General features: G+C 44.1%; 1 protein-coding gene across 1 annotated transcript in view; it reads left to right on the plus strand.

The window, feature by feature from the left end:
* The window catches only part of satb2 (SATB homeobox 2), a 43,598-nt gene extending 18,826 nt beyond the window's left edge, over window positions 1-24,772 (plus strand). Inside the window, exons 4-14 of the mRNA XM_079170944.1 lie at window positions 4,819-4,945; window positions 6,005-6,128; window positions 6,723-6,825; window positions 8,895-8,945; window positions 9,029-9,606; window positions 11,016-11,228; window positions 12,052-12,138; window positions 12,890-13,042; window positions 14,844-15,038; window positions 23,407-23,607; window positions 23,699-24,772. Of these exons, the coding sequence (XP_079027070.1) occupies window positions 4,819-4,945; window positions 6,005-6,128; window positions 6,723-6,825; window positions 8,895-8,945; window positions 9,029-9,606; window positions 11,016-11,228; window positions 12,052-12,138; window positions 12,890-13,042; window positions 14,844-15,038; window positions 23,407-23,607; window positions 23,699-24,193 (2,327 nt within the window). The 3' untranslated portion in view covers window positions 24,194-24,772. The remainder of the gene's footprint in view (window positions 1-4,818; window positions 4,946-6,004; window positions 6,129-6,722; window positions 6,826-8,894; window positions 8,946-9,028; window positions 9,607-11,015; window positions 11,229-12,051; window positions 12,139-12,889; window positions 13,043-14,843; window positions 15,039-23,406; window positions 23,608-23,698) is intronic.
* Window positions 24,773-25,355: the final 583 nt, after the last annotated feature.

Genomic DNA, 25,355 nt, shown 5'->3' on the forward strand with positions numbered 1-25,355 from the left:
GCTGCTTGAGCCCCTGCAGCAAAGATTTTTGCACATTTGGCGGCATCCGCCTCTTGATTTTTGAAATTTTGTTTTGGCCCACAACATCTCCGCAACGCCCTTTGAACTTTGGTTTATCCAATTTAAGGCCTTTATCCGTCGACAGGTTTTTGGTTCCGTCACAGCATCTGACATGAGGAACGGAGGGGGAGGGGTGGTGCCTAGTATCATCCTTCTTTCCACCAATATCAGCGCATATATGCAGATTTTATATAAAGACGAGAAAGCCTGCTAAAAATAGGCGATTCCCATTGCCAGTCGGCGAGTATGCTTTTTGTTTTGTTTACCTCTTTTTTTTTGTGTAACTTATTCAGTCTCTCTTTCAAACTCTCAAACCAGAGTTGGTGATTGATGGAACAGTGGAAATACTAACAAAGACGGTTTTGATTGGAGTTTTATTTAGTTCCTGTTGAAGTGTTTTTTTTACGACGATCAGTGAGGTGAAATAACTGTGGTCTGACTGGAGTCTGTTGGCTTTGATGAGGAGAGCAAATTCATTCTATGTTTTTTCACGTTGGAATAATTATTTAAATATTTTATTTCTTATATATTCACTTAAAGGCGTGTCGCATAGAATCGGGCCAGAAAAGGGAAGAACATTTGGGTTGTTTGTGTTTTTTATCACTGACGATTGTCGCTGGAGTCGGTAAACACCAGTGACTACTGCCGAGTCATTTGTCCCGGTATTAAATGCAGATTGTAACCTTTCCCGTTGAAGACTAAATCCAGATGTTTGTGGCTGTTAGTCAGTATTTGTTGGCCAGTGAGAAAGGGGCATAAAGAGGTGTGATTGGCCAGCCCAGGATGAGTAAAGAAAATATACCAACGAGCTGCTTTCTTTTTTAAATTGAATCATATTGGCCCCATATTGTGTCCAAGGTGCGTCGGCCTACTGACAAAATGTCTGGTATGCAAGATTACCAGTTCAACTCCCATAAACCCACTAAATAGCATCATTTGTTCTGTATTTGGAAAATAGAGAGACGATATTCTCATGTCACCTTCATTATCCTCATCCGCCACAGATTACCCTCATGGATCGACATTGATGCCGACTCGTAGAAGTCGTTGTGCAATGAAGGATTAATACCAGTAAACAGGGTGTGTTCCCTTTCCTTCAGTGTTTTTAGATCATCTGTTTGTTTTTTTACAACCTGTTTGATAATCTGTTGTTTTGTTGCGTCAGACTTCGTTGTAGTGATGTCTTTGTGTTCCCAGATCTCAGCAACGGGCCACGAGTTCCCTATTTTAAAACAAACACATTACAGCTATAAACGGTACAAACAAAGTCATTTATTAAAGGTTATCCTACGAACATAATTCATCACGTATGAACTTGTTCAGTTAATGAATGGATGCTCTGCGGCCTCTAAAAGAAAGAATGAGCTAAAAATCCAAATGTGAGGATAAAAACGTGGCAACTCAGAATGTGTTCTTATTTATGGCTTATACCTACCTTCCTTAAAATGACTTATGAACCATTATTATAGGCAGCCCTTCAGTATGCCTTATTAGAAAGTAGCAGACCATAATTAGCTTAAAACCTTCCACCTTGTGCACTTTATTCTACAAATGAGGCGTTGAGTCAGGTGTATAGGGTTTCCCTCGGCGTGTGTCAGGGGTCGGAAGCTGGAACCAGTTTGGAATAAAGGCCTGCATGCGTCTGCAGCGACCATTAGGACTGACTCCAGCATGGGACAATAGGATGTGTGTGTGTGTGTGTGTGTGTGTGTGGGCATGTGTGCGTGGGCGGGCAAGTGTGCGTGTGTGTGTGTTCACATGCAGGCATCCATGCGTGCAAAGGCCTGCGCGAGTGTCGATGAGAGGAGTCGGAGACATCAGTGTGTGTTTGTGTACGGCTTTGCGTTTGTGCGGATGGGCTCACTCAGACATGAGCCAAGCCACCAGCCGGCCACATAAAAGCATGTCTCTGGGAGGTGGAATTTTAATGTGGAAATGGGAACAATGATTTCTACTTTTAAATGTGGACAAGAAGCAGAGCCCATTGAACATCAGACCAAAAAAAAATGATGGATCAATTATTAATGCTTTTACCATCACACTGTGTGTGTGTGTGTGTGTGTGTGTGTGTGTGTGTGTGTGTGTTGTGCGTGCTTGCATGCGAGCGGATACATGTACATGTCCACTTCTCTGTGTGCTGTCATGTGTCCTCTGTGAGTTTGTGTTTGCCTGCTTATTCACGCGTTTGCTTCCGCCCAACTTGGCATTAGCGAAATTGTTATGGCTTGTATTCAGATCTTTGTGTGTGCGTGCGTGTGTGTGTGTGTGTGTGTGAGTGTGTGTGCGTGTGTGTGTGTGTGTGTGTGTGAGAAAAAGACAGACACAGAAAAAAATAAGAAAAACAAAGAGAGGAGGACGTGCTCAGTGTTTTCCTTGCCGTCATAAAATGATCTGAGTATTTTCTTCCGTCTCTTTAAAATGCATTTCATTACGTCGTCCCTTAAGCAAACCAAACTCTTTCACATGTGAAACTCGTGTTTTATTTCAGATGATGATGTCACACACACACACACACACATACCTATACTGTATATCTCTCATATGTGAAATATTGTTTTAAATGTAAAATATCTGTAAATCACATGTTCCTGTACCATGTATGTTTTTCACATGTGAAAAGATGCTCCATGTGTGAATATGTACAAGATACTTTTATCACATATATATGACGTTTGTGTGCTTAGAATTAGTTCTTCTTCACTGATGTTACAGTAAAGCACTTTGTAAACGGCCTTATAAATAAAGTTTTACTTCCCTACGCTGCTTACTGGATATAGACAGAAAGCTAAGCTTTGTTAACCATAAAAGAAGATTTTCCTGCGGCCCACATGAACTAAAACTATTCTTATAATACATATCTATCTGGTTCAGTTTGGGTTCCTCGTCATGGTGGTCTCAGGTTCCTATCCGCCCTGAAGGGTCCAAGTCCATTCAGCTCATGGAGGATTAAATGATGCTCCCTCTCGTACGGCCAGATAATTAAGAACATGGCTCGGCCTGACGGGAATCAAAGATACAACTGAGGTATAAACACAGTCGAAGAGAACAAGAAGAGAGCGCGAGAGATCAGAGGGGTCTGGGGAGAAGAGACGTCTGACGAGGGGAGGAAAGGGAGAGCGGAAGATATGAGGGGGGAGGAGGGGAGGAAGAGAGGGAGGAACAAGGGGACACACAGAGAGAGAGAGAGAGAGAGAGAGAGAGAGAGAGAGAGAGAGAGAGAGAGAGAGAGAGAGAGCGAGGACCCGTCTGGATCTCATTTAGAGGATAGTAATGCGATTAGCTTTGTTTAGTTTTCACAGCTCCAGCCAGTCCACATGAAGAACCTCTGTGACTGTGTGTGTGTAGTGTGTCTTGTGTTTGCTGTGCTTTATTTTTTATTCCTTATGTTCTTCTTAAAGAAACTCAACTAGAGACATTTACATGTGACGACGCTGCAGAATTCAAACGCCTACTGATGCTCAAAAACACACAGGATTAGACGTGAAAGGCTCTTCTTTCTGTCTGTGATTCTGGATGATTTCTTGGTGGCTGACATAGACCCCGAAATGTCAACTAAAATTCAATTAAATCGGATCCAAAGGGAGCGTTCGGTCCAGGATATGTTCATGATTTTGTGTCCAATATGAGTCTCAATGAAGGATAACGTGGAGGGCAGTTATTCAGGACATTGTTTCAGTAGAAAGACAAAAGGAAAGATTTAAACATTTCTAAGCTTCGAAAGGAAATTGTGGTCGATTTTATTTGGGTTGGAGGCAAAAGTCCAACAGGAGGATTCTACGTATCTCACAACTACGTATGACAACGTGCGTGATGAGATGCAATGACATACTTTTATTTTGCAATTTGGTAAAATTCAAACTCACTTTTTCAGAATTCGATGCAGTGAAGTTGATAAAAACACCACCGGGGTGGTTTATCAGAAATAATTCATGCTTTCTCTTGGTATCTTTAATTCACTATTTTCAAAAACCAAACTGAAACACCCGACTAGAATATGTGAAAACCAGAGATTATTAACGCAAAGGGATCATGGAAGCGAGATTATGGAAGATGTATTTATGGCAGGACGTAATCTCAAATGTTTGCTTCACGGGATGCAAGAAGATCGATATTATTTTAAACCTCTCAAACTGCTTACAATGAGCGTAACCCAACAATATAAATGTTTCAAATGTAACGAGGATGTGGGCTCGTTTCTACACGTTCTGTTTGATTGTACCAAAAAAAAACATCTTAGACAGGTCATGAGCTCTTAACAGAATATTATATAAGCTGCTTTTGACTGCCTGTTTTTTTGTTTCTGTAGCATTCTATCGTGTTTTTTCCCGTCTTTTTATAATCTTTTATTTTATTTTTACTATGTCACAATAGTGCTGCTAGTACTGTCGGGCGATGTGGCCCGAAAATCACATCCAATTTGAATGGATTTATTTTCTTAAAAACAAACTAGGCTTGCCAAACGACAAAGAAATGATTAGCTTTCACCAAACTTCACATATTAAAGGATAAACTTTAGATACTAAAGTGTTGCATCCATGGATAACGTGACAGTGTTGCCATGTTGATCATTTCCTCGTGTCTGAAGAGAATCATGAACTCCAGGAGCTCAGGGAAGAGGCGGTGAATTCACAGTTAAAGTGAAAGATTACATTTTCTAATTCTAATCAACAGATCAAATCGAGTCATCGCCCATCTCTGCCGTGTTGCGTAATATCAAAATGTATATTCTTTTTTAATATCTCTCTCGTCTCTGTCCAGGCATCATCAAGGTGGGGAGGTGGAACCCGCTGCCCGTGCACTTCCTGACGGACGCGCCAGAAGCCACGGTCGCCGACATGCTGATGGAGGTCTACCACATGGTCACGCTACGCATCCAGCTGCACAGGTCCGACTGAGCCTCGGTCACACTCCTCCTCCAGACCTATATTTACGACTCTAGAATAACGATTCGGTAGATTTCAAAGAGGAATTGTGTGCGAGAGCAGAAATCTCTCTGTGGAAAAACAACAACAACAATAGGAAAAAGACTGCTCGTTTGTGTTTTATGCACACAGGAAGGATTTTAAAGAGTGCGGTTCCACTGAACCAGACACTTGGTCCGACCGATGTCGTAGCAGCTGATTGCAGTTCTAAGAATGTACCATACCTATCAAATGTAAAGGCAGCGACATTGAAACACTCGGCAGCCCGGTGGGGATTTATCTGTTCTCTGTCTGCGTCCGTGTGCCAGCGACTCCTAGTTTAAGTGCAGCAGGATCTTGATGGACGGATAAAAAAAAAACCAAACAGATAAACTCCAGATGAGACGCTCGTTATTATTGTTGTTGTTGTCTTGGAACATACCAGCCAGGTTTGTTTACGTGTTTACGTGCGTATCCATGGCGACGGTGAAATGATTCATTTGAGGTTGAAATAAAGAGATTGTCGGGTTAGGGGTTGAGGTTAATACAGGATGTTTGAGGGCTTCGTTTAGGGGTTCTTTTAGGATTAAAGGAAACGTTAGAAGATTGATATCACTCTCATGTCTGTGCGGTGAACGTCAACATGCAGCTGCTTAGCTTAGCTTAGCATAACGACTGCAAACAGGGGGAAACGGATAGCATGGCTCGATACATGCAGATATAGTTATTGTAAATTAGTTTGATTTCTTGGGATGTAACCTTTAGTTTTTACTCTTCTGGGGTGTTAGATGGTTTTTTATTACCTTTGGACATAACGACAAGGCTAGCTGTTTCCCTCTGTTTCCAGTCTTTATGCTAAGCTAAGCTATCAGGTCGCTTACTCTTCATATTTATTGCAAAGACACGAGAGTGGTGTCAATCTCCTCATCTAACTCTCAAAATGTCAACATCTTCCCTTAGCTGTCTCTGTTTTGGTAATGTTTGGTCCTTTTCTTCTTGCCTTATTAAAGGTGTAACTGTAGGTTGTTTTTGTCTCGTCGTAGTTTCTCAAAGCTGGAGGATCTGCCCTGTGAACAGTGGAACCACGCGACCGTCAGGAACGCTCTCAAAGAGCTGCTGAAGGAAATGAACCAAAGCACTCTGGCCAAAGAGTGTCCTCTGTCACAGGTATTCCGCTACACAACAACAACAACAACAACAACAATAACAACAACAACAACAAGACATGGAACCACTTGTTCCTCAACTGTTCATCAATTTAATAATGCTCCATGTCAAGTGTCAGTGTGTCTCTTTCACTGATTAGAACATCACATGAGCCTATATTTTAGGGATTATTGCTACATTTTAATCAAACTCCACCCCACAAAATGATCTCCTCAATCATGTCAAACTCCCCAGCTGCATGATTAGCCCTCCATCCTGGTCTCATGATGTGTGTGTGTGTGTGTGTGTGTGTGTGCGCACACTGCGTTTTAATCCAGCTCTGGTGGGGGTGTTGATCGCTGCATCAATTGCAAGCATATGTGTGTGTGGCTTGAGATTCCCTCTCTCTGCACTGTACTGGCTTTAGTTTCCATGGGTGGCTTCCAATCATGATTAATGTTCGTCTGTTTCTATTGTGTGTTTATGCGAGCATGCCACGAGGTTGTTGCGTGAGTGCAAGCATTTCATATCATGTTTGGTTATTAATTATCTTTCCCTCCCTCCCTCCCTCTCTCTCTCCCCCTCTCTCTCTCTCTCTCTCTCTCTCTCTCTCAGAGTATGATTTCTTCCATAGTGAACAGTTCCTACTATGCCAACGTCTCCACTGCTAAATGCCAGGAGTTTGGTCGTTGGTACAAGAAGTATAAGAAAATCAAAGGTGAGCTTTCTCTCAGTGAGATACAGTTGAGATGAGATATGGTGGGACTTCATTCACGTCAATGAGGGAAATTGTTGAGCAGCGGTTGCAGTATAAAGTTAGGAAAAAGTGCAAATATATAAGAAGGTGCGAATCCAAAATAAACACAATGCCAGGATCATTCTTTGGTTCGTTTTTATAAGTAATTAGTTTTTAACAACTTAAAGTTGTTACAGAAACAACGATATGACACCGCGGTGTCACAGAGTTCACATTAAACTCACGTTTGGAGCGATATTTAACCCGTTTCCCAGTAAACCAGCATGACATGTTTGGTATCAATGGATTCACTGCGATCTCAAGATTCAGACGATTCCACTTTAAAAGTGAAACCCGCATCGGCTTTCAAAATACGGTAATGCCAATCAGATAATCCACCATCACGTTCTAAGTAAACCAACAACCGAGGAGAAGTTTAAGATCACGGTGAACAATGAGGCACTCACGGTCTAATTAGAATATAACCTATATATATTTACATGTATATATAAAAGGGGTCACAACGTGATATCTGGTGCAGGAGAGAATAAACTGCATGACTTTTCTCTAATATTTTGGAAATGTATAATTTTACGTAGTATAGTTAGTAGTTCAAATTAAAAAGTCTGAGAAGAGAAAAATCACCTTTCTACAACTCGTAGCTACGGTTAAGATGACGTGCAGCTTCTCAAAAAACGTATCTAAACTAAAACTAAACAGGAATGCAGAGGCTGCCGAGATACCGCAATCTGTGATTGGTCAACTTGAGTTGCTTGTGTTTTCTCCTACGAGCTTCTGATGCCGGTGGAGATTGTTGATACATTAAGAAGTTGAACATCTCTCTCTCGCTCAGCGGAGGAATGAACATAAACACAGCGCATGGCAGCGGCCTCCTATTCAGTAAAATACGCTCTATATCATAACGTAAATAACAGAACGTAAACACATTTAGTTGCGGGTAATATAATTCATGCGCGGTGGCTTGATCACAGACGCTGCTGGGGTTCTTTTCAACGGGTGAAATCCAACACTGGATCATAAATCAAGACCAGTGCTGTAGGATTCTATGACTCCCTGCATGAAGTATAAATCCAGCTTCAGACATGCAACCTGTGGTGAAGGGTATAGACGTAAATATGGCTTTGTATAGGAGGTTGAGAACTACTGATCGATGTCTATCTACAGCTGAGATATTCACCTTGCAGTTGCTGCATAGAGTGGTGAAGCCCCGCCCCCTCTGGTTGACCACCACTGGACCTTATTTTGGAAATAATATGTACGGTAGTCAACAGTCAGAGACACGTAACCTTTTGTTCCTGTTTGAATTGTGCCATGAATTACACATGTGATGTTTGTCAATTTAAAAGATTATAAAACTGTTGATGTATAAGACGTAATCAGAAAGACTGCACATGCAACGTCTCTCTTTGAAGCTACGATGTCTGTGTGTTTCGTACCTGGGATGTTCTTACATCAACAAACGGGTCTTGCTCGTTCTTTCACTTCCCGGCTGATGCAAAAAAAAAAAAAAGAGTCGCTGGATAAGAAACGCATCGGTTAAGATAACGTGTCATTTGGAACAAAGCTAAGCTAGTTAGCTGGCTAGCAAGCCAAGCTAACAGCCGTGTTGGTGACGCACATTGTGCGAGACGAGAGATGTAGTGATACTACGACAAATCTATGACAAACTCTGATTTCTTTACGTGAAAACGTATCTTTGAAATTGACAAACATCACGTGTGTACATGGCTCAATTTAAATGGGATCAAAAAAATATTTGTCTTTTGGGACTTCACATCTCGATTAAGCTCTCTTATTGGCTGTTACACCTGTCCCTCAGAGCTAGAGGCTAAGGGGGCAAAAGTACTTTCTGCAAAGAGTAATCTTTACTCTTATAAATAACAAGGACTTCTCGTTCATGTTGGCTTACAAGTTGTGCTTCAGATTTCATTTTATGGACCTTGAGGTGAGATTGTTGGTCGTGTATGTAGATCAGCAACATCAGGACCTTCCCTCTCTGACTGATTTCCTTCCTGTGTTTCGTTGAGCAGTAGATTACCTGGAGAAGATGTGGTCCGGACGAGACGCTGCTGACATCAAAAGTAAGTTAACAAAATCTTCCTGACGCCGTGCTCGTGTAACCGTGTTTGTTTGACCGCGCTCACCTGTCCTGTCTCCTCTCCAGTAGAGAGAGACAACATGGCGGACTTCTGCGTGCTGGGCCAGAGACCTCCTCCGCACCTGGCCGGCCTGTCCCAGCTCAGTCACCTGGGAGCCGGCAGCCCCCTCCTCAAGGCGGGGTCCGGGGATCTGCAGGCGCCCTCCCAGCAGCCTCCTCCACCCCAGCAACAGCCCTCGCCCCACGGCCCCCACCACCACAGCCCTCCTCTACGCACGGGCCAGGTGCCTCCTCCGCCGCCCCCGCCCGGCGCCATGCAGCCCCTGCTGGGGCCAGGTGGGCTGCTCTCCCCTCAGCTCTCCCCGCAGCTGGTGCGCCAACAGCTCGCCATGGCCCACCTCATCAACCAGCAGCTAGCCGTTAGCCGCCTGCTGGCCCATCAGCACCCCCAGGCCATCAACCAGCAGTTCCTCAACCACCCGCCCATCCCTCGGTGTTCGTCCAAAGCCGTCGGCGACCATCCCGGGAGCAACCCGTCGGCCTCCGAGGTCTCCTGTGAAATCTACCAGCAGGTCAGAGACGAGCTGAAGAGAGCTAGTGTCTCCCAGGCCGTGTTCGCCCGTGTGGCTTTCAACCGCACACAGGTAGGAAAACAGGACAGACTGTGGTCAAGAAAGGTTAGGAGACAGTCTGCAAAGTGTAAATGATCAGAGAGAGAGAGGAGAGGCAAGGATGAGAGAGGGTAGCTTCAGATGACATTAAAAAGGATTCAGAAAAGCTGAATATTAACATTTATCATCAGACTAAACGGATCACAGCTCTCGTTCCCCAAAACATCTCAGGTTGAGGAGAGATAGTTGCCGTATTTGATAGAAATAAATAGAAGCTGACGTCACCGATAGACTATAATTTGTCACCCACCTCGCGGTATTTTCAGTGGGATTAAGCGGAAGCGAGGCAGGGCAGCTCGCCGGGTCATTGAGTCCCCCTCCCCCCCTCCCCATCCCCCGCCCTCGCAGCAGCACAAACACCTGATGCATTCAGGCTGTGCTAAACTGGTCACCACACGCCCCATTAGATCAATGTAATGGAGGCGGATCATAGACCTGTTGGTGTAGAGGCCAGGTGTGTTTTTGCATGTGTGTGTGTGTGTGTATACGTGTTTGTGTGAGCATCCAACCCATGTGCTAATACTGTTTATCGAAGGTTCATCATTTTCAGTTTTTACCAACTGCTAAAAAATAGAAAGTAAAAAATACCTTTACTTACCCAACATATTTCATTTTGTTCCACTACAATTCAGAGGGAAATAATGAACTTTTTATTGATATTTGATAATCTTTGCTTACAAGACATATAAAGCTTATAAAACATGTTTTGTTATAAATTGTAACGACCCAACAGTTTGTACAAGAACAGCTGAAATGATGTGTTAATCGATAAGCCGTAGTAGTAATGAACTATTTTGATGATCATTCATGCAGAAATGTCCTTGTTCCAGCTTCTTTGATGTCAGGATTTCCTGCTTTTCCTTTAAATTATTGTAATGATTTTGAATGTATTTTATCATCATTTTGAAGTTTGGACTGTTGGTTGCACAAAACAGACATTGTGAAGGTGTCTCACTTTGGGTAATTGTGACGGCATATATCACAATTTGTTCAAAATGAGCTCCACCTCATTAAACTACAACAGTAAAAAGCTTTTACATTAATGCAACGTAATAATAAACTAATGATATAATATATAATAGTATAACATTTGTCTGTATCTAGTACTTTTACTTTACCTGTTAAAAGTTATGTTTTACTTAAATACTTTACACACATTATCTTGATTATACTTTAACACTGTTACTTCGGTATAATTGACTTTGAAGGGCTTTTATTGTAATGATGTGTTTAAGCATCTAATGGTCAAAAATCATCCCGCAATTAGAAGAAAACACGTTTTTTGAGTTACTAGTTTGTAAATCATGAATGGAGGTTTTAGTGACTGTGAAGACATCAGTTCAGAGTGTAAATGTGTCTCCGTGTGTGTCTTCACTGTGCAGGGTTTGCTGTCAGAGATCCTGCGGAAGGAGGAGGACCCTCGCACCGCCTCGCAGTCTCTGCTGGTGAATCTGAAAGCGATGCAGAACTTCCTCAACCTGGCTGAGAGCGAGAGAGACCGGATCTACCAGGAGGAGAGGGAGCGCACCATGAACCCTTCAGTCGGCCTTCCCGCCTCCAACTCCTCCAACCCCGGCCCTCCACGCCTCCCACAGGTTGGTGTTCCATACGAGTCAATGGTTGGGTCAGGATACTTTGAAATGTAGTCAGCAGCTAAAAACAAATTACCATGGCAATATTTTTAAAAACTAATAATTCACATTTTTGGGTTGTCAGTCAGTCCGGTCTATTCTCATGAACGTGGTACCTCAGGAAGCGTCCACGTGCACTCGAGGTTGAACTGAGTTCAAAGGTTACTGTTACTGTGACCTTTGGTCACGACTCAAGGATTCATATGCTAATTATGACAAAAGTGATGACATTTTGGACAGACGTGGAGGTGAACTGCAACATGACGGATTGGCGGAAGCCGACACTGGCAAAGCAGTAATTCTAGTTGTAAATAGGAAGATAATCCATCGGAATACAAAAAAAAGAGCCAAATCTGAATACTTTTGGATTACTCAAACAATGAAAATATTGCGTTTTATTAAAAAAAAATGGCGTCAGACGCAAAATTTCTAGACAAATATTGTCTCTTTAAACATCTCAAAACATTTTCAATGCAAATACAATGTATTTGTCACACAACTGACAACCTGAGAGGAGTAACTTTGATGCACAGTAGAACATATTCGGCAGTAATCCCTGACAAAGTAACTGTAATTTGATTTTATTCTAATGTAATCTGAGTTGATTATAGTCTCTTATTTTTTGTAATCTGATTAATCCTGATTACATGTTGTCCGTTATGACTGCGTGTAGTCGGTGGTGCCGTCAGTGTGTTGTTGAGCTTTGAATGATGATGCATGAGTGTAATCATTGTAATCCGATTGTAACGCAGCGTATGTGTGTGTGTGTGTGTGTGTGTGTGCATAGAAAGTGTGGGAGAGGGGCATGGATGACCAGATAACCCCCGATACCTGGGCCTCCATCTGGAAGAACAAGACTAAGATCTCCAACTCAGTGAGTAATCTACGATCTTCAACTTTCCCCTCACAAAGCAGACTGCAGCGCGTCATGCACTGCATCCTAAACCCTCCAACAACTTCCATTTATAATGAAAAAGCAGCTTCAAAGCCATCATAGGAGCATATTGTAAACATAAAGGACATTATGGAGTATTTGGACGTTTCTCTGCATGTGCACATAACAATTCAGTGATAAGACGTTCCCTCTGATGTCAGGGCAGAAGCCCATTCATGGCTGTGGGTGAATTTTGTGCGCTATTCTTATTATGTCTATGTAAAATAATCTCAGCATCGTTTACACTGAGGGAATGTGAGCTGGCTGGTCTGTACATGTCCCGACTTCAAACGCTGTGTATACAAGCTCTCCGAGAGCCAATACATGTTCGTTCAAACAGAAACAACAAAGAAAGACAAAAGAGGAGGACTTAATGACTTTGATCTGTAAACACAATTCATGTGGAGACGTGCGCTGCAGATGTGCAGCCGATGCTCGCGCAGGGAAACACGGCGCGTCTGTTCTGGGAGCAGCTCGGCCCGATCGTCAGCTGATAACCTCATATGTTTACATGTGATTTGCTTTTGTGGGGAAACGCTTAGTAGTTTTACAATATACACGAGTCTTTATGATATTTCCCGTCATCCGAACTTATCTGATCTCCTTGTTAACGTCAACCATTCAAAGTCCCTTTTATTTTTTTATCCCATAGTGTGTATCACATCATCACCACGGCTCCTCTCTTTTCCAGCCAAAGCCACCAGGCCCGGCCCCCGACCTCTCGCTGAAGCTGGAGTCGCTGCTCAACATCACGTCGGGCATCTACGACGAAATTCAGCAGGAGATGAAGAGAGCCAAAGTGTCCCAAGCTCTGTTCGCTAAGGTGGCCGCCAACAAGAGCCAGGTGAGGGGGGGGGGAAAGGAAGCCACGAAAGTTTGCTCTTAGGAGACAGTGAGATATTCGCTGCTCGGTTAAATATCGATATCAAAACAGCTTTGAAAAGCTCATGAAAACCACAAAACGTTGTGCGTTCAGAGCCAAAACACACTTCTGCAGGGACCCAAAGCTGGAGCGCTGCCACGTTGTACACAGTCAGTCATCGGCTGAATCAGCCGTCACTCGGCTCGTGATGAACAGTTTGTTTGTTTTCTCAGAGCTCTGATAACATGATGTACTGCAGTGCTGGAGCTATTTTAATGAATACGTTTTTTCTTAATTTCTCTAGAAACTGTACTTCATGTTCTTGTTGTTGATTTGTTTATTCGAGGACTTTTTTAAATTTCTCATTTCCCCGCGAGCAAATCATTTTTTTTATTTTGTTAGCTCCATAATATCCATTTACAGTCCGCTCCATAGCAGAGAGCATTGATTCAGTGATTCATTGGCTAATTTATGATTCTATTTTCATGTTTTATAAATTTACCAGAAAAACTTGATTAATTAATTAGTAATTAAGATGCAACGGTACAAGTTAATAATATAATAAAACAAAAACGAATTTCATAAACACAATACAAATACAAGTAAAGTGTAGTTCTCTGGTTTTAAGTCTTAACTTCTCTATAACATCTGCATCTGTGGGCCCCTAGAAACCTTCAATATATTAGCAAAGGCACCATGCAGCTTCTCTCCTCTGCTGCTTGCAGACATTCAAACACTTAATATTTCCTGAAGCACATGCCAATCCCACACGCTCTCTAAACCTGAATGTTGTTTACTCTCTTCAGGCCAAAGGAGAGGTTGGGTGTGACGGGAAACAAGGACTCAATTAGAGAAAAAAGATGTGGAAATACAAAAAAACGCTTAAACATCTTAAATATATTTATATATAAAGAGAGCCAAACACCTTAATTTATGGATAGGGTCCAGGTGTAAGCGTGAGAAAGGTAATGTGTAGAGGCGTATGCATCATGTATACAGTACATGCAGGCTGGTTTGTGTGCAGTCGGCGAGGTCCCCCAGGTTGGCGGGTCTGGGGGTGGCTGAGGGTCACGGCTCAGTGCACCCATCTGCTGCAGCTGGCCACAAGGACAGAGAGGGAGGAAGAGAGAGATGATCAGGCTATTAGCGGTGCATGCTGCCCGAGGTGGCTGGTTGAACACAACAGCTGGTGTCACAAACCGAACCAGTCTAGCAGATATAATTGAATCTTCTCCATCTCTCCCCCCCCCCCCCCCCCCCCATCTTCCCCTCCTACACTTACCTCGCACACTCTGCACATTTCTAACGTCTTCCAACTCTTTTGCTAAATTTGATCCCTCTACATGCTCGCAATTTGTCTGTTCCTTCCTGTATAACTTTATATTTTAACTTCTCCTTTCTCTCGTGGTCTTCATCCTCCTCCTTCTTCACCCGGTGTCAATGCTAGTAGGTGAGAGGCGTTGATTCTTGGGCTCCACAGCTGGAGAACGCCAATAAAATGGTTCATAGAACAGGAAATACAAGGATGGTCCACTGTGATATTTCTTCAGGGGCAACAGAACCCCCTTCTGTCTCAAAATCGGACTAGTCTGACAAGTACACATAGAGTTAGACAAGAAGATTGATACTATTCCTAAAAATAAAGCTACAGCCAGCAGCATGTTAGCTTAGCATAAAGACGGGAAACGATAGATGCAAAAAAACAAAACCAAGATGTCGACGGTCAAAATGTCGAACTTGAGGCTTCAAAACCTCTGTTTAACCCCGAACCTTCTTTCTCCAGGGCTGGCTGTGCGAGCTGCTCCGGTGGAAGGAGAACCCCAGCCCGGAGAACCGCACCCTGTGGGAGAACCTGTGCACCATCCGGAGGTTTCTGGCGCTGCCGCAGAACGACAGAGACCTGGCGTACGAGGAGGAGTCCAGACACCATCACTCAGAGAGGATGCACACCGTCCTCCACCTGCCCCAGGACGCACAGGTAAGAACCACACATGTTTACAGCCGGTGTCCACGTGCACCTCATATCTCCGTGTCCAGATGTTTGTAACACCTGGCATCAAAATGCACCTCCGGTACACGCATTGAAAACAGATTTCCTGCACGTCACCTCATCTCACAATATTTACATCTGTTGAAATTGACTGTAAACACCCTTTCTTACTTCACCACCATGTACAAGTATACTGAAAACTTATTTTTACCAGATCTCCTTGGACCTTGTTTTCATTTTGGGTCGGTGTGCAAAAGCACATTCTCCATTCTGAAACCAAAAATCTGTACAAAACCCGAAGTTATTTTCTCGGCTGGGAGCATTTCCTTGAGTCTCCTTGAGGCTAGCAGTTTCCCTCTGTTTCCAGTCTTCGTGCTAAGCTAAGCTAACCATCTCTTGTTTGTAGCCTTTATAGTAAGACCATTCTCCACCACCAACAAACATAAGCATATACACTACATGTACAGACTAAAAACTAGTATTAGCATCAAAATATACTCAAATTACAAAAAGGAGATGTCCTCATGATGCATCCATATTCATCACTTAATTGCTAGAGCAGTAAAAAGTACAATATTTCCCTCTGAACTGTAGGAGTAGAAGTATGAAGTAGCAGAACATAAAAAAACTCTGGTAAAGTACCTCAAAATTAGTACTAAAGTTCAGTACTTGATTAAATGTACTTTCCACCACTGCCCATGATTGCAACGGCTAAAACAATCCTCATTATATTCATTAGATGATGTACCGTTTGATCTCATTGTGTGTTCACGTGTGTGTGTGTGTGTGTGTGTGTGTGCGTGTGCGTGTGTGTGTGCGTGTGTGTGTGCGTGTGTGTGCGTGCCCCAGTGGAACTAAGAGTAAACAGTATTGCTGGGTGGTGTGGCACTGGAGGAAATGCCCCATTAGTTTGTGAGGAGGGAGGCAGAGATCGATGCAGGAGACACAGTGACGTGTTGTCTTCTGTCGTTACTGTGACCCTCACACACACACACACACACACACACACACTGAACCCTGTCTATCTGTCTGTCTGTCTTTATTACTCTCAGGCTGTATAGATAATACCTTATCTGTTATTGATTTTAAGTAGCAGACAACACAGAAATATGACAAAAAAAACATATTTTTCTCACAATCATACATGTTTTATTGATTGTATATTGGGTGGTTGAAGGTTTTATCCACTGTGCCCCAATTTAATGTTGGTCAAATTAAAATAAAATCTTTTTTGCAGTTAGACTTCAGCAGGCACCTCGGATGTTGCCACCTTTACTACGACTGTTTATGGCGAACTATACCATGACTTTTTATGACATTTTTAATAAAAGTTTTACGACATACTGCACTGTACTATGACAGTCATAGTACTATGACTGCACTATGACATTTTATTACATTTTTACGACATTTCATAACAAATGGCAAACTCTATCTTCTGATGGATGCATATGATGATACACATGAAATGCAACGACATTGACCTCGAGCAGAGATCGTTTCGTCAAACCTCATATCTGCTGTGTCATTGTTGAGGCTCCCAGCACATAACAGTACTATACCTGTATACTATTTCTGTTACGATGCATTTTGGATAAAACAAACGTGATCTTGAGCTCACTGTCTTCAGGCTCCAGCTGCAGATTGCAGAGTTCCTCCCCAATGCACAGCTATTATATCCCACATATAGCACATACCATATGCCATTAATCAGAAACAGGCGAATGCTTCCCATTTAGCATCGCAACACCAACGCTATGGTGCCGTTTCGCGGGGCTCCGCCCACCTCCGAACCCCACCGCCAAGCAAATCCTTTTCTCTCTTTCCATTCAGCGCTCTGTATTAAAGGCTGACGGGAAGACTGGGAGGAAGCGGCGGTGGCACCATTAACACATTCCTCTGCTCCTCTCACACTCTCAGCAACGACTATAAATATAGTATACCCTCATATCGCCCATGTTGTAACCCCCTACCCCCCCCCCCACCTCGAGAGACTCTGGGAGATGAACTGTGGTGAAACACTGGTGATTTATTAATGGAAATGAGGTGTGCTGCTGTCTTCAGACCCCCCACCTCCACCTCCCCTCTGTCTCACCCCACCACCACCACCACCACCAAACCTCCGGCTCCAGCCAGCCTGCCACCACAGACCACACATGTGTCCCATCTGCCACACATTGCACATACACAGCATGTCACACTAGATAGTTGGTAACGCGAGCCGTGTCATGGACAATAAGAGGGTCTCCCAAAAAAAAAACTGAAGCGACCGACCACAGACGATCACATGAAAGATGAATGCGGCGCTGAGACGTAACTGTGCGGTTCTGTGTGTTTGGCCCGGACTGGATGTACAGTAGCGTGAGCCGTCTGTGCATCTTGGGAGATCTCTGACTGCGTGTCTATTAAGTCTGCAGGTGCTGCATGTGTGTGTGTGTGTGTGTGTATGTGTGTGTTTGCATGTCAGTAACCTCAGCACCATCACATTTCTCCATGACTGACACGGTCCTGGTGCTCGCTCCACAGCTCTCTATTCATACGGCTTCAGCAGTTAAGTGCGTCCCACAGCTAATTTGGCAGAGTCTGCCCTTATAAATAATTTCTTTATTGTTTTTGCTAAATTGATTTCTGCTGCAAGTCAAGTGGTTGTTTATGTGTGTGTGTGTGTGTGTGTGTGTGTGTATATGACCGCTCACCGAGGCTGAGACCCCAGGAGTGGTGGACTAGAACAAGACGTAACAACCACTGCACCCTTCCTCCTCCTCCTCCTCCTCCTCCTCCTCCTCCTCTCTTTGTGTCTCACTTCAATCCAAAGGTGCTTTACTGACATCACAAAGAAAAGGTGCTTATTGCCAAAGCAGCAACAAATTGCTCCCGTCGACACCGAGTAAAATCTCACCTCTGTTTTTAGGTGATCAGCAAGTGTGAGTCATTTAGCGTCGCACTTCCATAAAGAGACGAGAGAAGAGGCGGCCTGAGATCTCTGACTTTTACAGCAGTCCCTTATGTACGACAAGCTCTGAAGAAGGTGGGACAGTATGGCGGCTTATAATACGACATTAAAACTAATAATGATTTTGTAATGTAGACTTTCTGTTAAAAACCCCAAGCCAAGAAAACCCTGATGACGTCATCAGGTATTACGTTCTCAGAGAACCCCAAATTGCTGCCAACGTACATATAATATGTGTACTGTGGAAAACACATATGTCGCTTTGGACAACAATTTTTTTTTAATGAAATTTGCTAACCCTGAGAGGCCTTCAGGAGGAACCAGTGAGTTCGGACCAGAGTGCCACACACACAGTCAGAGCAGCACACTGTTGGTTTTAGTTTGGATTTGTTAATAATCAGAAACATTTAGAATATTGCCAGACTTTGAAGGTTTACGTCATTAGCAATGTGATCCAAAACAGAGCAAAGCCCCGCTGATTAACTAAAAGAGAATGAAAACACGACGGAACTTCATGTTCTTCTGTTATAAACAAACAGGGGGGCCGTAATAACATTATGAACCGGATCAGACAGGTTCTACACTGGAATATCAGATGGTTCAATAGAATCATTAATTATCAATAGGAAAATGGATTGTAGGTCATAAAGCATGGAGTTCATCATCTCTGTTTCCATAACAATATATTTATTTTACATTTATAAAACAAATATTTGTTAGTATTCATTAATTCACTTCGAGAGGAAGTAGCCGCCTGTCTCCCTCTCCCCTCTCTCTCTCTCTCTCTCTTTTCTGTCTCTCTCTCTCTCCCCCTTTCTCTCTCTCTCTCCCCCTCCAGTCTTCAGTTCCCCCCGGTGGCCTCTCATTCACTGTTGCAGGGTGGAGTTTGAGCTTTTTTGGCAAACCACAATTAACTTAATTGTTTAATTGCAGATAAGTGGAATGAATACCACACACAGTTTGAATAAAAAAAAAAAAAAGCATGCATATACACACACACACACACACACACACACACACACACACACACACACACATTCTTAGCTGCACTCCAGCTCGCCTCAATAACATTTTGTGTATACAGTTTCTCATCGAAGAAACATTATTTTACAAAAAAGGAAATGTGCCGTGACTCATCTACTCCCTTAGCCTGGATCCAGTCCTCATGGATCACAACCACAAACTTATTCTAATACAAGAGTGAGAAAAAGAGACAGACACACGGAGGGAGAGAGAGACAGACAGAGAGAGAGACAGACAGAGACAAGAATAAAAGAAAGAGACCGAGGGAGAAAGAGAAAATAAGAAAAACACAGATTAACAGGAAAGGTGAAGTCATGCACAAAACTAACAGAAAAGTGATTTTTTTCCTTCATTATATATTTATCTCTGTGTTAATGGTGTCTCTGGTGGTCATACACTGCCCCCCCCCCCACTCCCCCCACCACAACACAGAGAGAGAGTGAGTTAGAGGCCCTGGAGGACCAGAGCTCATTAAGGAGAAGATGAATATTTCATGTTCTATAATTCTTTTATAGTTCTGAGCCGTAATTCGCCTTGATTTACGTTTAAAAAGAAAACTTTTTTCATTTTACTGCAGTGCACTCACAGCGCTGCCAGGAGAGAGAGAGAGAGAGAGAGAGAGAGAGAGAGAGAGAAAAAGAGACGGAGAGAAGGAAAATAAGTTTTTCAGGAATATTGAATCATGCCATGAGAGGAGCTGGTCTGGCTGTGGAGCTCCAGTGCTTGTGGTTTTGGGAGAGCGGGGCTGTATTGTGTTGCTCTGAAGTGACATGTCGTCTCTCCCAAAGTGTAACGGTCAGAGATGGGGGGAGTAAAGAGCGAGGGAGGGAGGGAGGGACGGAGAGAGGTGAACAGGGACAAACATACTGCAAGCTTCTATTGACGTTCGTACTGATTATTTCTGCAAAAAAAAGTAATTTTATGTGACTTGAATGAGCATAAATTCAATCTGAAGTGAGATTAAAAGTACTACCACTACTAACGGTCCTACGCTAAGAATCTTACTTGTGTAAACGTATTATCAGCTAAATATACTTAAGTATTGAAAGTAGTCATTATGCTGTTTATATATTGTATTATTTTTATTACTGATGTATTCATCCTAGTTGGTTTATGTGGAGCTAATTATTACCATTTAATATATTGGATCATTTAATGTGGTTATTATGTTAAGTCTTTAACAGAAGAGTAACTAACAAATAAATGTAGTGGAGTAAAAAGCATAAACTTGCATAAAATGTAAGTATATTCTTGTGTTTTACTTTAAGTATTATTAAAAAAAGGAGGTGCTCTGGGTTTGCTCGTGGGTTATGGTGTTTGCACCTTTGTTCTTATGTTATGAGCAGTCAATGCTGTCCTTGCACTACGACTGCAACCTTTCCCTGACCTCAATGGGGGCTCAGAAGATGGTCATATGGGTCATTTTGGATGGCAGTGACTAACAAACTTTTTTTTAAATGATTTAGTCTGGAGGAGGCGGTTGGGTCAGTTACATTTCTCAGTAACTGTCCCCGGGGGGTGTAAGTCTACCCTCCATGACTTTTGACTAAGACTCACTGTTTTTCAGGTTTTTTTTAAATCATATTTACAGAAAGGAGCAGATCAGTTTAATGACTTCCACCTGTATTCTGTGCTCCACAAAGTTACACAGTAAGGAGACACTGATTAGCCTCAAGTCATCTTGCAACACTCAAAAAGTGCTCAAAAAGGGCTTCCAGTAAAAATGATTAGCTATTTATGCACCAGGGTCCATTATATGTAGCAATAGTTTATTGCACATTAATGCGCCCAAATACACTGAACTATGGATTTTCTCCATTTTTATATGAATTGAAAATAATAAGTCTCACTTTAACTAATGCCTGTTTTGAAGTCTGTAAATCAGCACACAACAGATATTGTTTCTTACAGACGGTCGAGGTTGAAGAGCACAGGCACAGGAGGTGGGACTGAAGGTGTAGAAAGTTGGGAGTTGCAATGGGAGGGACAGCAGTGAGAGGGAGTTGGAGGGGAGGTGGAGGAGGTGGGAGCTCCTGGCATCCACCAGTTCAGGGCTGATTTGGATGTGGAGTCATGTTGGCTTGGCTGAAGTCCACTTCATTAGTGTCCTGATGCATTAGACCTGAGGGGAGAGGGAGAAGGGAGGCAGAGGGGGGAGAAAGCACAGAAGAAGAGACGGAAAAAAGACACTAAAGGGAGGTAGAAACTCAAAAGGTATAAGAAGAGTGTGAGCACAGAAGACAGAGGATGACCATTTTCTAGGAAGATGGAGACAAAAGAGACGAACCCTGAAGGAGCCGACCAGCCTGGTGTGTTTGGCTCTGCTCGCTAGCATCATCATTAGTGCATGAGGGAGACCAGACTCCCCATTGTTGCATGCATGCCTGTGTATGTGTGTGTGTGTGTGTGTGGCGATTGATCCAAGAGTCCCTGCTGTCGGCCCAAATAAGCACAGAAACGATGAAGGTCTGTGGGCGGAGGTGGGGAGACGGTAGGTTTTTTTCCGCAATCCCCTCCGTGATTTACCCTCAATTTAGTTATTAAGTGTCTCAGTGAGTTTGTATGGGGGATGCTTGTGGCTGTGTGGTCCTCATTAGGGCAAAGAGTACATGTCTTTTTTTATTTTCTCGTGTCTCTCGCTCTCGTTGTTGTTGCATTCTCACAGTCTTTTGTCAATATCTGAAAAACGTCACTTTGTGTGAAAGAAACAGAGGTTTTTGGGGGGAGGGAGAGAGAAGAAATGACAAAAAAAAGGGAAAAACATACTGAATTCCTGTAAATTGGTCATCCACCCCCCCCCATCCACCCCCTCCCTCCCTGAACGAATGAAATCGCAGCAATTTCATGGTCTGGCCTGCCCTGCAGTATTATTTAAGTAATACCCTGTTATTATTGAAGAGGAGGGAGAGAAAAGCGAATGACTATTATCTTTATGTGGGTCCTTTAATTTTAATGCGCCACAGATTTATAGCTGGGCATTCCAGTGGGGAGGCCCCTCCCTGCTCTTAAAGCGAGTGGGCGGGACACGAACCGCAACGCTCTCACAACAGCCACTACCTTCTGACAAACAACCAAAGGTCCCCACTTTCCCTCCCAACACTTCGTCCTGTCAAAACAAAGCCTTCACACTGGTCGTGGCAGCCGGAGGACCCGTCCCCGTCCCCGTCCCCGTCTGACAGCGAGAGCTCCACCTTTCAGAGTAACTAACACATTTCTACACCTACCCTCAATGTCTTGTTGAGGAAACCCCAGATGCAATCGTCTGAAGTTCATCCTTTTCCAGTGTGAACAACAAAATATACCTTTTTTTATCCAGTTAGGTCTAAAATATACACCTAAAAACAAGCTACTGTGAAGGACAAAGACTATTTGAATGTTTTATGAACATTCTTTCTCTAAGACTACATCTATAAATCTCAATTTGATGTGCAGTAATGTTATAAATTCATAAAAGGCAAATTAGCACATCTGTAATGCTTTACTAGCAGAATAAACAAATTACAATGTAAGGCCAGAACATAGAACATATTCTATAATGTATTATTTGGTCATAGATGATGATAACATTATATGATTATTATCCAGTTTCTATCGTTGTGTCTAAACAAACACAAATGCCTCGTGGAGTTCCTCAAGGATCTATTCGTGAGCCTTTTCTGTTCAGCAGCACAAAGTAGTTTCTTATAACTATGCAGATGATCCTCTAATATACATCCCTGAGTTATGAAGTGACAACAGTCCCAAAGCTAAACACATCGAGCAAATCACTGATTCGATGTGCTGTTGTTGATTTAATACATAAATAGTTTCATTGATTTGGGAAACTTTCCCTCCAAACATTTTGCATTTTCCGTCTCTTGTGTCAGAACCGCAGCAGATTTTACAGACATAATCTGAGCACTAATCAAGACGTCCCCTCCGCTCTGTGTCCCTGTGAGGTGTTGGGTGGGCTGGTTAAATAGTGATGATTGGGTGTCACAAGTTTGTAAATGAGAGACTTTCTGGACAGGTGGCTGGCGTTGTACTGGCTCTACTCTTCCACACATTAGGTCAAAGGTATAACTGGACAGTTTGAATGCCAGCGGTGGAGCTGGTTAATAGACCGCGACGCTCTGTGAGCTGTGAAACACTTCTTCTCACCGTGTGCAGCCCTGGCTACTGTGTGCTGGAGGTGGGGGGGGCAGGTTACTGGTGGGATGTGTTGCATCATACAAGGTTACTGTCGGCTACAGACACACAAATGCATCGTACAGGATTTAGGTCAAATAAGTTGAATATCATGGTTTTCGTCGTGTTGCTTCTAAATGAATTCCTGCTGCAGTCTTGATCAGGGGTCACTGTGCCCCTTTAATCAATCAGCTCTTTTGTCTTTCTCGTCAGGCACACCACAGGCCACCCCCGCCCCCGATGAAGGAGCACCGGCTGTCTCCGATGCGCGAGGAGCAGTCGTCGTCCAACCCGGTGAACGAGGAGGGGTCACAGAATGTGGGAACGGGGGCCGGCGGCGGTCCACCTGGCACCGGCGGCGGCGGCGGCGGCGGCGGCGCTGGGAGCAACAAGAAGCCACGATCACGCACTAAGGTACGATATGTGGTTCTACTCGCTCTCGTCATCAGGACCCATAAGAGGATTATTATGTCATTTCAACACTTTCTCTTTCTGTGTATTCTAGATTTCCCTGGAGGCCTTGGGCATCCTGCAGAGCTTCATCCAGGATGTCGGCCTGTACCCGGACCAGGAGGCCATCCAAACCTTGTCGGCGCAGCTCGACCTGCCCAAGCACACCATCATCAAGTTCTTCCAGAACCAGCGCTACCACGTCAAGCACCACGGCCGCCTCAAGGAGCTGGGCGAGGGGGCCGCCGCCAGCGGAGGCGTGGACGTCAGCGAGTACAGAGAAGAGGAGCTGCTCTCGGGCTCGGAGGACCCGGAGTCCAGCGAGGACGGAGCCGAGGAGATCTACCAGTCCGCGGAGGGGAACGGCGTGAGCGCGGTGGGGGCGAACCAGCCTCCGGCCTCCTGCGGCTCCAACTCAAGCCACTCGTCCTCAGGGACCAACATGGCTCAGGAGGAAGACAATGACAAGGGGCACGGCCGGCCCGGTGGCCCTCTGGGGCCCGGAAGCTCCTCATCCAGTCCCAGAGAGCAGGCCGACTACCAGAGGTAGAGACTGACACACGGGGAGGAGAGGAACGGGAGAAAGAAGAGAGGGAGAGAAAACAAGAAAATACACTGGTCAAACCATCAAATACTGTACATCGCCGAAAGGACCAGACAGACTCTCTAAAGTGACAGACATCTGTGAACACCTGGTGTGGAGTGAAATTACCTCAGTGAAAAGGACGATTCTGCACCAGTGAAAGAATGTTTCTCCCCAAAAAAGACATTTCAACAATTCACTCGCAAAAACTCTCATTAACAGGTAATCTATTGCTGCTCATGCCTCCAATTTAAGAAAACACAAGACCAGATCTCCACGTGTGGACAACCGGACTTTCTCCCGATCAGCCAATCGCCGGAAGAGACACTCCAAGGAGGCGGGATTTCACCGGCTTCGGCGCCAGAAATGGTTCCTGCTCTTCCTCTCTTTAAGTCTTGAGCACAGTCACGTTAGACGTACTCCCTTTCATGCCGGGGTTGAATTTGCCCCGCTGAGTGACATTTATAGACTGGATCCCAGGGGGGGGGGGGGGGGGGCCTTTGGAGACTTCTACAATCCTATAAATCCTCAGGACGCACACTAATGTTGTTAATGCTGTTGCCTGCCTGAGAACGCGGACGGACGGCACAGTCGCCGTTCGTTCCACGAGCTTCGTTTCATCGCGCGAGAAAAAAAGAAAGAATGACCACCGCTGCGACAAGCTGCCCTTCGCCTCACCGTCACACTCCAGAATCACTACCAGTCCAATCTAGCATTTACTGTTCACAAAGACACTGATATTTTGTGGATGTGATGTTCTCTTGCCTCCCTCCCTCCCTCCCTCCCTCCGTCTCTCCTCTTGTGGCAGACTAAAACAGCGTGAGGTTTTTAAAATTGACAGTGGACAGTTTGGCCGGAGGACATCAAGAGGATGTGGCGTGGAGGGACACTCGTTGGCCTGTGCGCCCGCGACGCCGAGCCCTTCCTGGCGTATGTGTGGCGAGAAAAAACGTCAAAAAAAGGAAGGACAGAACGGAGATTCAGCCACCAAACAATCAGTCACTTTATGTGCGGTAGTCCACCCCTCTTCCACTCTCCCTCTCCTCTCTCCATCTCACCCTCTCCCCCCTTTTCCTCTCTCTAATTGGTGCCCACAGTCTTGTGTTTCACCACACCTACCCGCACTTAA

This window comes from Pholis gunnellus, assembly GCF_910591455.1.
Source record: "Pholis gunnellus genome assembly, chromosome: 12".
Classification (NCBI taxonomy): domain Eukaryota; kingdom Metazoa; phylum Chordata; class Actinopteri; order Perciformes; family Pholidae; genus Pholis; species Pholis gunnellus.